At 41.1% G+C, this 13,669-nt stretch overlaps 1 protein-coding gene across 7 annotated transcripts in view; it reads right to left on the bottom strand.

Moving 5' to 3' along the window:
- LIFR (LIF receptor subunit alpha) overlaps positions 1–13,669 on the bottom strand; it is a 140,991-nt gene that overhangs the window by 58,050 nt on the left and 69,272 nt on the right. For all 7 annotated transcript variants that reach the window (XM_089496393.1, XM_089496401.1, XM_089496352.1 and 4 more), the window contains 3 exons: positions 10,415–10,538; positions 9,205–9,365; positions 3,875–4,038 (listed from right to left, as the gene is read on the bottom strand). In XM_089496393.1, coding sequence (XP_089352519.1) covers positions 3,875–4,038; positions 9,205–9,365; positions 10,415–10,538 — 449 coding nt within the window. The remainder of the gene's footprint in view (positions 1–3,874; positions 4,039–9,204; positions 9,366–10,414; positions 10,539–13,669) is intronic.

Raw genomic sequence — 13,669 nt, 5'->3', positions numbered from 1 at the left:
CCATAGGCGGGTTCTAGACTGCCAAAAAGTACATGTTTGGCACATACTAGGGTTAGAAAGGGGCACCGCCATTTTGACATAGCAGACGTTTAGTATCCGCACGTCATGATGCAGAAATGACGCTGCAAGTGCACCATTGGTGCCTTGCGGTGTCATTTCCATGCTGCAAAAAGAACCCGCTTTTTGCTGCATCAGGGAATTGCACGGTTTGTCCACTGCGGTTCCCTGGTGCAGCAAACACTGGCGCTGGCAGACCGCCCTTTTGGACAGTCTGTAAAGTGCCATACTTATTCTTATTGTGACTCCATAACTTTTTGAAGTCTGGTGGTCTGATTCTACTTAATTGACCTTCAGTTTTGCACTGAATTACCTCAACAACTATGCTAAAAGCAACTTCTTCTCCTGTCTCCTATTTCTGTCTCATCACTTTCCTTTTCTAATATTAAATCATGAATTTATTCATGCACTAAATGACTCGTTCTTAGGCACACACTAATTTTATTGCCAGGGTCTTACCACAGAGCACCAAACAAAAACACCTCTGTTCACAGAGCTTCTTTCTACAATCTGCATAGTAACCAAACAGCTTTGGGGTGTGACAGCCTGCTTAGAGGGCAGATACAGTAAAATAGTGTGGTATAGTGGCCAGTGTTTTAGAATACAACAGGAGAGGTCCAGGTTCACATGGCTGCTCAGCCACAAAGCTTACTAGACAATCTTGGGATTTTATATCTCTGTCAGCCTTATTTCTCTCCCACAGTTTCTATAAGATCAAAATGGGAGGAAGAGAGGCCATGTAAATTGCTCTTAACAACATGGGATGAAGAGCCAGTAATGTCAGTGGGACACTCAATGGTTATCTATTTAGCAAACCTTCCATAGCAGCAAATAAGATAATGCCTTAACCAGATGGGGCACAGTACAGAGCGTCTGAAAAGGGCGCTCTGCCGGCACTCTTGTTTGCTCCACGAGGGAGCCGCAGCGGACAAACCGCACAGCTCCCACAAAAAGCGGGTTCTTGAGGCGCGGTTGTGACACCACAAGGCGCCAATGGCGCACTTGCGGCGTCACAACCACGCCAGGATGTGCGGATGCTAAGTGTCTGTCACGTCAAAATGGCAGCGCCCATGTGTATAGGGCGCCGCCATTTTTACACCCCCGTCACGTGCTAGTGGTGAGGCTGGAATGACGCTGCGACCTCGGCCAACCCCTAGTACGTACTGGGGGCGGAGCAAAGGCCCATCTAGATCGGGCCTACAATTCACAAATGTTCAGTTTTTGATCCTGTACATGTCTCTGACAATCACAGCTGTCAACAAACAATGACTATTCACTTTCAGGTATTATCAGTAGGTATGCTTGAGGATCTCATTCAAGAAGCTTTTTAAAGCCTTGCTAGAAACAAAGCTGTGTTCTAGTCCTTAGGTGTGGAGCGTAGCTTTAGCGTGGCTTCTGGCTTCTCAGGATGCATGCATCATTTAAACAGCATACCTCCAAAGTGATCTGAAGCAGCTTTATTTTGGCCTGTCTGTTTGAGCCCAAAGATGCCTAAACTGAGGCTTTTATGCTTTGGACGTATCATAAGAAGACATGACTCATATGAAACAACAACAAATCCCCATTTAATTCACAATAAATTAAAACAAAAACCAAATCCGCATGTCCTAGACTCTTACAAGGATCAGAATGCAGCTAGCTTGCTATACCATGAATGTGCTCATATACATCTCCCATGGTGATTTCCTGGCTCTCTGTCCCTCTTGATCTTTATTTTACTTCTAAAGATTATTGTGATGTCCTGCCAGGACTGATTGACTTCCCCCTGCATTTTCTTTCGTGTTGGTTCAGGCCATAGATTATTTTAGTATAGAAAAGTTTATTGTATTAGTTTGTGGGAGGAGCTGTAGGTTTCCCCTGCATTATTTCCAGGTTTGGTTTGCCCTTTCCCAGCATGCTCTGCTGTAGCTGGAAGCTTTTAGTTTGGAGCAGTCTTTGCTGTGAGCAAGCAGAGAGCTGTCTTTTGGTGGCAAGCAGGCCCAGGCAGCCGGAAAGGGCATTTCTTCCACCTCAGCCGAATTAGTTACCATCAGCAAGAAAATAAAGGAGTTCAGGAGCTGAAAGACCCTGCACCAGCTCCATTGAGTGAGGAGAGCAAACCATCAGACCCAGAAAGATGACAACCTGAAGATTGCTGCAACTGTAAAGTACCTTTTGTTTAGAGCTGGGGAGGAGAAAACTCTTTATTTTGTCTTTTAAATTAAATTTCCCCCCTTTTGAACTTTACATTCAGCTTCAGAGCCTTTTTTGGGTAGAAGAGTTTGATCTCACCAGGGTACCGGCGTTGCACACCCAAACCTGCCACTACCCTTAGTTGGGTGTGTCTTCACAATTATTATTTTCCAATTAAAAATTATTTTCAACATTGAAGACTAGCATGAAGGAAATGAAAGCACCAGTCTCTGGCCTATTTCAGGTGCCATCTTTTATCTCTTCTTACAAAATATGGTGTGTGGTTGAAGCCCAGGTCTTTGTTTTGAAGCCAGCCCTAACACCTAGAAAAGGAAGAAAAGAATACTGGGGCTTGCAGGGAATTTTGTTGGAAGGGGAAATTGTCTTGGCACTAGAGAGAAGTAACTCTCTCAAAATTATAGATATGCCCATATTAGTAGTATAGAGGCAAAATTTCTGGAAATGCTGAAGCCATGGGGGAAAATAATGTTGTTGGGTTTTTCCCCCCGTTTAGGGGGTTAGGCAAAAATGTTAAGAAAAAAGTGAGATTGAAAATGGTATACACAGTTACTTTAGGAACATAAAATGTATTATATACACAGTATGACACAACTGTACAATTTTGTTTGGCATAAACATAACAGATTTGGTATATTAAAAATACAGTTCATCCAAACAAAGATTACACACTGAATTCCATTTTAAATTTTGTTGTTTGTGTTACAAATGGAACTACAAGGTCCTGAACTGTAAGGAACATCTTTGCTTTTGCTACTTTATTAGGAACAGGGGAAAAGGCAATGAAAACAGAATGAACCATCAATATTAATAAAAGAGAGAAAATTACCTTGTCTTTTAGGTTTCCATGGTGTCAAGCAGACATAAAATAGTCATTTCCATAAAAAAGAAGGGAGAAAGGGAAAGAGCAGAATGTGGGATAGGAAGGAAAATTTATAATTCCACCCGCTAAATTTTCCTATTTTTCTCCCCAGGTCATCACATCTCTTGTACTTTTAAACTTCAAAAATGCAATCAAAAATAATTTTAAAAGTTTCTAAAAATCTCCCCCCACCAAACTGGGAACACACAATGACCAGAGGAAGTAACAGAAATATCAATCAAAATTGTTTTGTTGTTGCTGTGTGCCTTCAAGTTGTTTCCAACTTATGATTACTCTAAGGCGAACCTATCATGGAGGTTTCTTGGCAAGATTTGTTGAGAAGAGGTTTACCAATGCCTCCCCCTGAGGCTGAGAGAGTGTGACTTGCCCAAGGTCACCCAATGGCTGAGCTAGAAATCAAACTGATCTCTAGACTCATAGTCCAACACTCAAATCACTACACCACACTGGCTCTAAATGAGAATTGTACAAATATCATAAAAATACTTTTGTACCTGTTGTGTTTTTTAAAAAAAAATGAGTAATGAATTGTTTTTAATGAATTACTTCCAACTTATGTTCCCTCCATTCCTGCCCTGTCTCTCTCTTTAAACATACACACAATAAATTTCACTCACTGTGCATCAAAATTCTTTGAAGGGTTGTTCAAAAGATTTGCCTTTAAAGTTTGGGACAGATTTAAAGAGAAAGAGAGAGGAAAGGGAAGAGAGAAGTGGAATAGAAAGATAAAGAGAAACAACTTACTAATGTCACTTCCTCCATGGGATCTTTATAGAGAATTTGTATTTCCCAACTAGCATCCATTTGATATAGAAAGTTTGAACCGCCATCATACCACTCCAGTTCCAATGTGTCAGATATGAAGTCAGGGGTCAGTCTATGAATACGTGGAGTAGGAGGAACAAGTTCTGGAAGCACAGGAAATGCAAACCAAATCAGAACTCTAAAAATATATATCTCTAATGCCATATTTTACTACAGCATCTTCTTCCCCTAAACATATGCAATCCCTACTTATACAGTTTATTTAATTTACATTTATTTATAAGGATGGATTATCTTCTTCCAAATGGAGACTTTCTCCAATTGCCAAATGAAAATAACCCCATAAGAACAAAGGTCATGCTGGATCAGGTAATGGCCCATCTAGCTGAACATTCTGGTCACACAGTGATAAATTGGTTGGGATGTGCATCTTAGATTACCATATATACTCAACTATAAGTCGACCTCATGTATAAGTCGAGGTCAGGTTTTGGTGCCAAAATTATGGATTTTGCCATGAGCCATGGATAGGTCGAGGGTAAAACTTGGAGACTCCTTCAGTGTGTCATTGTATGTATATAGCAAGTTCCTACATACAAGAACAATGAATTTTCAACATTTTTCCCTGCTAGGGAAGTTACCAAATCTTTTGTGTATTTCTCAATGATTCTTTGCATATTAAGACTTTTTTCCCAACATTTTTGTGCAAAATTCATTATTTGTTCACACAGAAACCAACAACGGCCCTTTGTGACACCCTTGTCATGTGCTAGGGTTGCCTGGGGGCAGCGCCCACATGCCCCGCTACCCTAGCATTTGATGAGGACGTAACAATGGCAGCACTCTGTATACACGGTGCGCCATTGTTAAGTAAGCACCACCCATTGCATATTTTAAATTTTGTATTTGTAATTTTATATTTTTATTATTTTAATTGTGTGTTTTGCATAGGTTAGCTGCCTTGGGTCCCACTTTGGGATAAAAATAAAATAAAATAAAATAAAAAACTCATGGCATTGGGTTTTCTTGGCAAGATTTTTTCCAGAGATTTTCATTCTTACTTCCTAAGTCAGCCTAAGTTATCCCAGTATTTTCCAAAGTGGAATGTATCTCACCTTGACAATCTGTTTGTATTATACTGGGACACTTTAAAATGAGTAAAACAAGCTATTGTTTTCAGATCACAGATTCAACTGAGATCAAGAAAGGGAAAGAGGAATTTCAGCACTAAAACAAAATGAGTCAAATGCTTAATTAGTTTAACATTGCTAAAATACTTTAGCAATTTGGCTATTACTCCTGAACAATAATAATAAAGAAGGCTTTGCAGAAATTGCTGAAAATTAATTTATGAAATGTTGCCTGAATCTAGATGTGGCATGTGATTAGTGAGTGGTAGGAGAAAGAATGCAACGGGGAGAGGGAAACCTGATATATTTCAAGAAAGAGTCTGGTTGCAAATGGTGGGATATATAGAGGTAATGTCAAAATAGAAAGAACCAGAAAGTCTTGGTATTGCCAGAAACTTTTTGCTTTCAGAATAAGCCTAGAATGTGCTATATCTCATATTACATATTCTACTGCTGAATAGTAGAGGATGTGAGCTGCATACCAGACTGTCCTAGGTTCAGTCCCCAACATATTCAGCTGGGCTTAGAGCTAGCAAATACTCATGCAGTAGATGCTGGAAAATGGCTGACAACCAACATAGAAGGCAGTTATAAGCTAAATAGACCAACAGTCTGACTCACTGTGTTCCTATGAAACAATCTAATGCAGCACTCCAAGGCATAAATAACAGGCATTATTAAGAACTGATGACACAGTAACTGATGAGTAAAAAGGAAAAGGCTTTAAAATTGTTTTTCCAGATCAGTCATAGGCCCTGCATACTGATGTGCATTCAGACACACATTCTCAAAGTGATATTTAAGGCAATAATAATAATAATAATAATAATTCTATTTATTTATATCCTGCCTTCCTCCTGGCATAGGGTCAAAAGCCGGCTAACAAATTTAAAATAGTCCAAGTTAAACCAATGTGAAATATTAAAATACAAAATTTAAAAAATAATTAAACAATTTCAAAAGTTTTAAACATTACATTATTAAAATTTAAAAATTGAAAAACTCATTAAAAAAATGCTTATATTACCTCATACAGCACCCATGGTAATGTGAGAAAGCCTGGTGGCATAAAAAATGTTTTTATCGGCCGCAAAAAAGAAAGCAGGGATAGAGCCAGCCTGGCCTCTCCAAGAAGGGAGTTGAAGAGCTTGGGAGCAGACACTGAGAAGGTCCTTTCTCTTGTTCCCACCAAATGTGCCTGAAAGGCTTGTGGGACAAAGAGAAGGGCATCTCTGGATGATCTCAGTGTTCTAGTGGGTTTGTAAAGGGAGATACGATCATTCAAATAGCCTGGATCCAAGCCATATAGGTGTTTATAGGTCAAATTTAAAATAAAATAACTCAAATTTAAAATTGTAATAATGAGATTTTACTGTCACCACCATCTCACTAAACTGGCAGATCGCTTCTCGGACTTTTGGCTAAGATCAAGTGTAGTGTGTAAACTGGCAGATTTGTCAATTCTTGGCTGATTTAATCAACTGATAGGAAAGATTCCTATCCTAGAATATGGAGAACTTCTAACAGTCAGGGCAGACACTACTATTTAGGTAGACAAACAGTCTGGCCAAATTAGGCAGCTTTCCAACTGAAGGTTTACAGATTAAATAATTACATTCCTAATACTTTGTTCAGCCTCTATAAAGTAGCTTTCTGATCCATGTGCTACCAAGACTGACAGCCCATCACTGCTCTCTTGCTCTCTCTCACTATCTCTCTCTCACACACACTCCAGTCCACTCCATTACTCTATTTCTGGTTGGTACTCTGCTGTAATTACAATCTCTCTCTCTCTTTCTCTGTTTCCCCTTCCAGTTGTGCACTTTCTCTTTACCCCCTCCACATCCCTAGCACTCTATTTCTCTTCACCCTTTCTCTCCCCACTTTCAATCCAGCATCAGGAAACAACACCCACCAAACCCCCTCCCCCTTAACTGAAGAAGCAGCTGCAGCCACACCCAGCACTTTGCTTTCCTCAGAATGCCTCTGGGTGCATGTGAAAGAAATGAAGATCCAGTGTTCCCCATCTCTCCTAATTCAAATGGAGAAAAGAGAAAGCGAGGGAGAGAAAAGAATACTAATAAATAGAGGAAGGAGGAAACATAGGGCCAGAGCAGATGGGCAGAAAAAAATGGCTCAATCCTGCTTTTTCTCAAAGTGGGTCAAAACCCCGCTGTCCACACAGCCCACTCCTAACATGGGCCAAATGTGCATGGCTTGACTGCACGACATGGCATTAAGCTGCACTGCTGGGTACATTTTTTGTTGCCCCCCACCATACATGTGTTCCATCACACAAACACAGCACTAGCAACCTCCAAGTACCTCCCATGTCCACCTAGATGCCATCTGACTAGATGATTGCCCCTTTGATTGGCCACATAGTCACATGTGCACCCATACAGAGCAATGATACATTGGCGGAGTACAATCATGGAGGCTCCCCATATGCCTCCTTCATTCCATGCCCCCTTGTTAGATTGTCAGGTTTGCGTATGGTAACATAGCATTTAGCATTTACATTTCTATATCACTGATCAGTGAACTCTGCACTCTCTAAGAGGTTTGTAATGTACAAGCCAGTTGCCCCCAACAAGCTGGGTACTCATTTTACTGACCTATGAAAGCATGGCAGGCAGAGTCAATCTTGGATCCCCTGCGATCGAACTCACAACCTTGTGGCCGCAGTACCGGCATTTAACCACTGTGCCAACAGGGCTCCCTGGATGTAATTACATCCATTGGAGTTGTCACACTTTCATTTCTCTGCTTTGCCATAGTCTTGCACTCAGATCAGGGAGTTTATAAGCAGACACAAAGATGCCCATCTTCTGCCTTGAGTTAAACCATCCCTGGTTCTGTTTCCTGGTTCAGTTTTTAGCCCCAGAGTGTGGCTTCGGTCTGGTTCCTGTTCACTGTGCATCATGTAAACATCCCACCTTCAAAGTGGTTGGAAACCACTTTATGTGGCCCATCTGTTCTACCTAATTAATAGGACAGGATGTGAAAAAGGCAAACAAATTGGGAGGGAAGGAGAGAGACAGACAGAAGGAACATGTGGAGTGGGGGGGGGGGGGGGAATAAACAGATATATGTGATGATTTCATTTTAGGGTCCTCCAGATTGTGGGTTCTGGACCAACGTATGCTTACATTCTGCTTTTGTATCAACCCTGCTTCCTTAAAATAGAAAAGGAAGAAGGAAAAGAAGAAGCAGCAACAACAAAAAGCTATTAAGTTTTTCTGATTCCAGTAGAAGAGAGTTAAGCACATGTGGAAAGTCTATGGGGTGGATTAGTGCTTAACTGGCTAGACTGAGCTCATACTTTCAGGCTTGGCTGAGAAACTATTTCCAAACAGATCTAATCTAAACACCTGAAGACTGGCAACAGTGTCCAAGCCAATCTCTTATGACAAAGCCAAGAAGAAAACCGGAACTGTTGAATGCTACTGTTGTTTCAAAGCTCACAGGAGAGCACTTTACATTCACTGGGTTGCTTCCAAACATATAAATAGAGGCCAAATTATTATGAAAGATGAGATGTTCTTCTGGAAGATTACTGTCTGGCTGAATTCCAAGGTAGGAACTTTTTTTTAATTTCATCACTAAAGTTCTGTATGCTCAAGATAAAAAGTTGGCCCTTTTACTTCTGCAGCAAAATGACCAGAGGAATTTATAAAAAGATAAAAGCAAAATAGGCTATATTTCTTCTGGGAGACATGCATCTCTCTCCCTCTCCCTCTCCCTCTCTCTCTCTCACACACACACAAACCACTTTGTGTCATGCACTGAAATCATACAAAATAAAATGTAGAAACCATAACAAATAATTTACCTTATGTATCGTTCTAATATCTTTCCTGTGAAAGTGATGCACAGAAAACTTCAAAACAAGAAATGTAAAGTACTGCTGGAAAGGAAAATTGGCTTCTCTATACAAACGGAAGAAATGAAAGACGACTTGCTTAATGTTCTTATTTCAGAAGAGAAAGCCTAATGAAAATAAGGAATGTAGGAAACCCTCCAAAATGACATAATTTTAAATAGGTATTTTAAACGTCTTATTAAAAAAAATGGTGGGAGGGTATGCCAACCTGATACTTGCCTAGGCTGTTCACATCATGCTAAGTTAAAAAAAGAAGTAAAGCCAGTATTTGTACTAAGGCAGCATATACTTACTAATATCTTTTTCATTAAGCACAAATGTGTTTGTAGCTATGGGGGCTTTCACTTCTTCAGATGAATTCAAGGTGGATATCTCTATGTGAAAAGAGCCGAACAAGATCAGTGGAAATTCTTGGCTTCTCTCCTCTGTTACAGAACAGTTTTTTGGCCAGTTTCTATATTGGGAGAAAGACAGGATAGAAGTACATAAATAAATAAATTTGCTGAGAGAAATGCTGAAAAAGATACATGATGGAAGATGAAATTAGTAACTTTCCAGATTAGTTATGAAGACATCCAGTTAAAGGTATTACATGAACTAAAAAGAGGTCTTCTGGATCCAACCAAAGGCCTATTCAGTCCAGCATTTTGTTTACACAGCAGCCAAATGGGATACCTATGAGAAGCCCACAAAGAAAGCTTAGTGCAAGAATCTCTTCTCAACTGTATTTACCAGTAACTGGTGCTGAGAGTCACACTACCTCTGATTCTGGAGACAATATCCAGTGAGATGCCACATACAACCTCATTCTCTATTAATCTCTTCAATTTCCTCCAAACATTGGGCATCACTACATCCTATACACCAGGAACAGATTAACTATGGCAGATCTGGGGCCAATTTTCTGCCTCTGGGAATGTCCAGGGGCTACATGAACAGTAAAAAATAAAAATAAAAGGTTATTTTTGACACTAAGCCTTATCATCATCCTGTCTCCCACAAATGAGTTGAGGTGGAGCATAAGCCAGCACATGAAGCCAAGGGACAGACCTCATCCATTATTTTAGTGAGGCCACATCCCTGTTGACATAAAAGTAACTAAAAGTTGTAACTATACTGCAAGAGTTACCTGTCATTAAATCACAACTGTGTTTTACCTTCATTATTAGGGAAAGCAAATAATTATATGTAACTAGTAATTACATGTAACTACAGTAATACAGTAAATGTTAAAAGGCACTTTGTAGGTATTATCCTAACAGTAACCCTATTAGGTAAGTGATTATTATTATCCCCATATTTTAGATTTGAGAAATCTAAGGTAGAATGACATATCTGAGGTCACCTAATGAGTTCACAGAAGAGAAGAGATTAAAATAATAAACGTTCCTGCTTTAAACCTCATTTTCCTTACTTCCACACTACAGATCATTGAAGTATAAAATGGTATCAGCGATGGTGCAGTTTATATAACATTCCTCCCAAGAAATGATCTGTTGTTACCCGATAGTATAGCAGAATTCATAACTGAATCCAAGGTTATCCGTAGAGTCTATAGTCCAGCTGCAGATGACTTCAACAACTTTATGTGTTATACATGTCAAATTTTGAGCCTTGTATGATGAATCTGAAATTACAGTGTGAAAGTTTTTGAACAATATAAAGATATGCTCTGAAAACTGCAAAAACACAGCCTGTATCAAATAAATAACCCATCATTTTTCCATTCAGGTACATTCACAACAGAAGCAAATGAATCTGAAGCAGTCTGAGGCTTAAACACAATTGTTCAGAAGCCTAGACAGAATGGTCAACTTTGGTCCAAAACTAGGGTTGCCATAAGTGAGGACCTCCAAACCGGGACAAATGTAGGACAAATGCAGGACAACATTTTCAAATGTAGGACACATTTTAAAAAATGGAGGACACGCAAAAAAATTGAGGCTTTTTTAGAAATGTTAATATAAATCCATGTTTCTTAGGCATGATCAAAATGGAGGACATTTTGACATTATTCGTAGACAGATCACGGAAATGTACTTCCCTTTCTGGCCGCCCCCCTCTCCCCATTCCAAACAGCACATTTGAGCATTGAACATGGCTTTATTTTAACATTGACTCTTGCATATTTCAGAGGCTTATTCCACAACCAAACCCTTTGCTCAAGGGACTTTGGTTTTTCTTCATTTTGACTTGTTTTGTCTGTATTCCTCCCCACTAAATAAAGGAGACATGAAATGGAGTTAATGGGTACAAGTTGTTAAACAAAAAAGTCTTGTGAGACTCTGTAGGCAAGAGGTGCACCATCTTAAGAACTGCATTAAGCACACTTAGGCTGCTGCCACACTGCTTTCACTCTCATCATCCTAGGGAAATCCTGGGATTTGTAGTTTGTTGTGGTGCCAAGGCTGGGCTTTGAAATCTCAGGCATAAGAGAGGCAAAAGGCTTGGGCTGCATCTACACTGGAGAAATAATCTGGTTTGAGACCACTTTAACTGTCTTGGCTGAATGCTATGGAATTCTGGGAATGTTGGTTTGTTCCAGCACCACAGCAGAATGGCAGTTAACCCCTGGAAAGCTCTCTGACCAAGGTGACCAATGCCCTCACCCCAAAATGTAGGGCACCCAAGCAAAAAAATGTAAATAAAAGCTAAAAACACCCATGTAATTATAAATCCATGCTTCTTAGCCATGATCCAAATGGAGGACATTTTGAAATGTGACAGAAGAGGACATGTCCTGGAAAAGGAGGAGGATGCCTGGTCACCTTGTCTCTGGTCCAAAATACACTGCAGAAATAAAACATAGCTGGACTGAAATGCCCAGAGTTCCTCACCAAAGCTGCATCCACACTGAGGAAATAATCCAGTTTGAGAGTGACTTAACTGTCCTGGGTTAGTGCTGGGGAATGCTGGGAATTGTAGTACACTGTGGCCCCAGAGCTATCTCTGACAGGGAGTCCCATAACCCTCCAAACTTAGTTGAACTGCAGTGCCCAGAATTCCTCACCAGGTGCATCCACACTGAGGAAATGGTCCAGTTTGAGACTGCTCAGTGCTGGGGAATCCTGGGAATTGTAGTCTATTGTGGCCTCAGAGCCATCACTGACAGAGAAGTCTCAATGTCTCCCAAACACTCGCATTCCCAGGATTCCCTAGCACTGAGTTAAAGCAGTCTCAAAGTGGGTTATTATTCCTGCAGTGTGTGTGAGAGATATAAAAGCTAGGGACTGGATTCATTTGGAGGATCTCTGTGTCCAAAACACACTGCTTGGACTGCCAGGGCTCAGTGCTATGGAATCCTGGGAATTGTAGTTTATTGTGGCACCAGAGCTCTCTGACAGAGAAGGCCAAATGCCTCACAGACCCCAGAATTCCAGAGCATTGAGCTTTGGCAGTTAAAGGGGTCTCAAAGTGCAGGGGGGGGGGGAGAGAAAAACCAGGGAGTGTGAATGAGCTCTGAGAGGAGGAGGAGGAGGAGGAGGAGGAGGAGGAGGAGGGAGGGAGCCAAGGGAAGTGGCCAGGACCACCAGAGGAGCCCCTGCTTTTCCTCATCATCGCAGCCTTCTCACTGCTGGCAAGAGGCTCTGCCCCCAGCCAGGCAACGCCTCCATTCAGTCTCCTTTTGTCAAAAGAGCTCTGGTGCCACAAGAAACTACAATTCCCAGAATCCCATAGCACTGAGCCATGGATGTTTAAGGGGGGGGGGTCAAACTATTTCTGCAGCCTTTGCTACCTCAAAGCCTCCTATTATTTACCAGCAACTTGCAAGGCAAAATCTCTTCCTTCCAAGCCCTTGAAAACCAACCCAAGGGGAGGGCTGATTGCTTCTTTCCCATTGGTCAGCTTCGGGAGAAATTTGCATATTACAAGGAAAGGTGTTTAGGGCCTCAAAAACGACCCTGTGATAAAGAATTACAACAATACTGAGTGGTAGACATTTAAAAGATGAGGCATTTAGACTCCCAGGGAAACAGGAACGATTGATGGCCTTTTTTTCTTTGCTCACTGTAACCTGAAAGTAATGCCTTTTGCAGGGTATATATACCAAGTGGGCTGGCAATAGCTCTGAGTGGCAGATGTCTTTAAGACCTGCTCTCTAGGCTAAGCCAGGCAGGGAGGCGGGGAGGGTGGCACACAGCCATGGGGAGGGCTGGAGCTGCCTCCAGGGCCTTGCTGGGGGGGAGGTCCCAGGGGAGGGGCCAAACTGGGGCGGGACCGTGTGGCCCCGCCCCAAACCGGGAAAGTCCTGCCCCCAGGCGGGATATGGCAAGCCTATCCAAAACACACTGCAGAAATAATCCTGTTTGTGCCTTGGCTCAATGCTAGGGAATTCAGGGAACATTTAGCCAGGATTCCCTAGCACTGAGCCAGGACAGTTAAAACAGTGTCAAACTGGATTATTTCTGCAGTGGTTTTGGATTTATGTCAACTACATTTTAGACAAATTCATACCATGCCAAATCATTTGAGAATCATATTCTCTCCCCAGGAATTCTGAGAGTTCTAGTTCCATGAAGGATGCAAAGCCCTCTACTGAAGAATATTCAACATCCTCACAAAATTACGTTTTGATGGGATACTTTGGGAATTGTAATGGTGAGCCAAAGTGTTATAACTGACATAATAATTTAGCGCCTGCAGTCAACTGAACAACAACTGAAACAGAGCCTGATTTTGGGGTAGCAACTAAACCATTCATTTGTTGTTGTTTTTTAATCAATGGGATCTTTAAAAGAAATTTGGGTTGAACTACTG

The sequence above is a fragment of the Sceloporus occidentalis genome, unplaced genomic scaffold (genome assembly GCF_023333645.1).
Source record: "Sceloporus occidentalis isolate IW3139 unplaced genomic scaffold, rSceOcc1.0.p SCAF_1, whole genome shotgun sequence".
NCBI lineage: Eukaryota > Metazoa > Chordata > Lepidosauria > Squamata > Phrynosomatidae > Sceloporus > Sceloporus occidentalis.
This window is presented reverse-complemented; position numbering and strand designations above follow the sequence as displayed.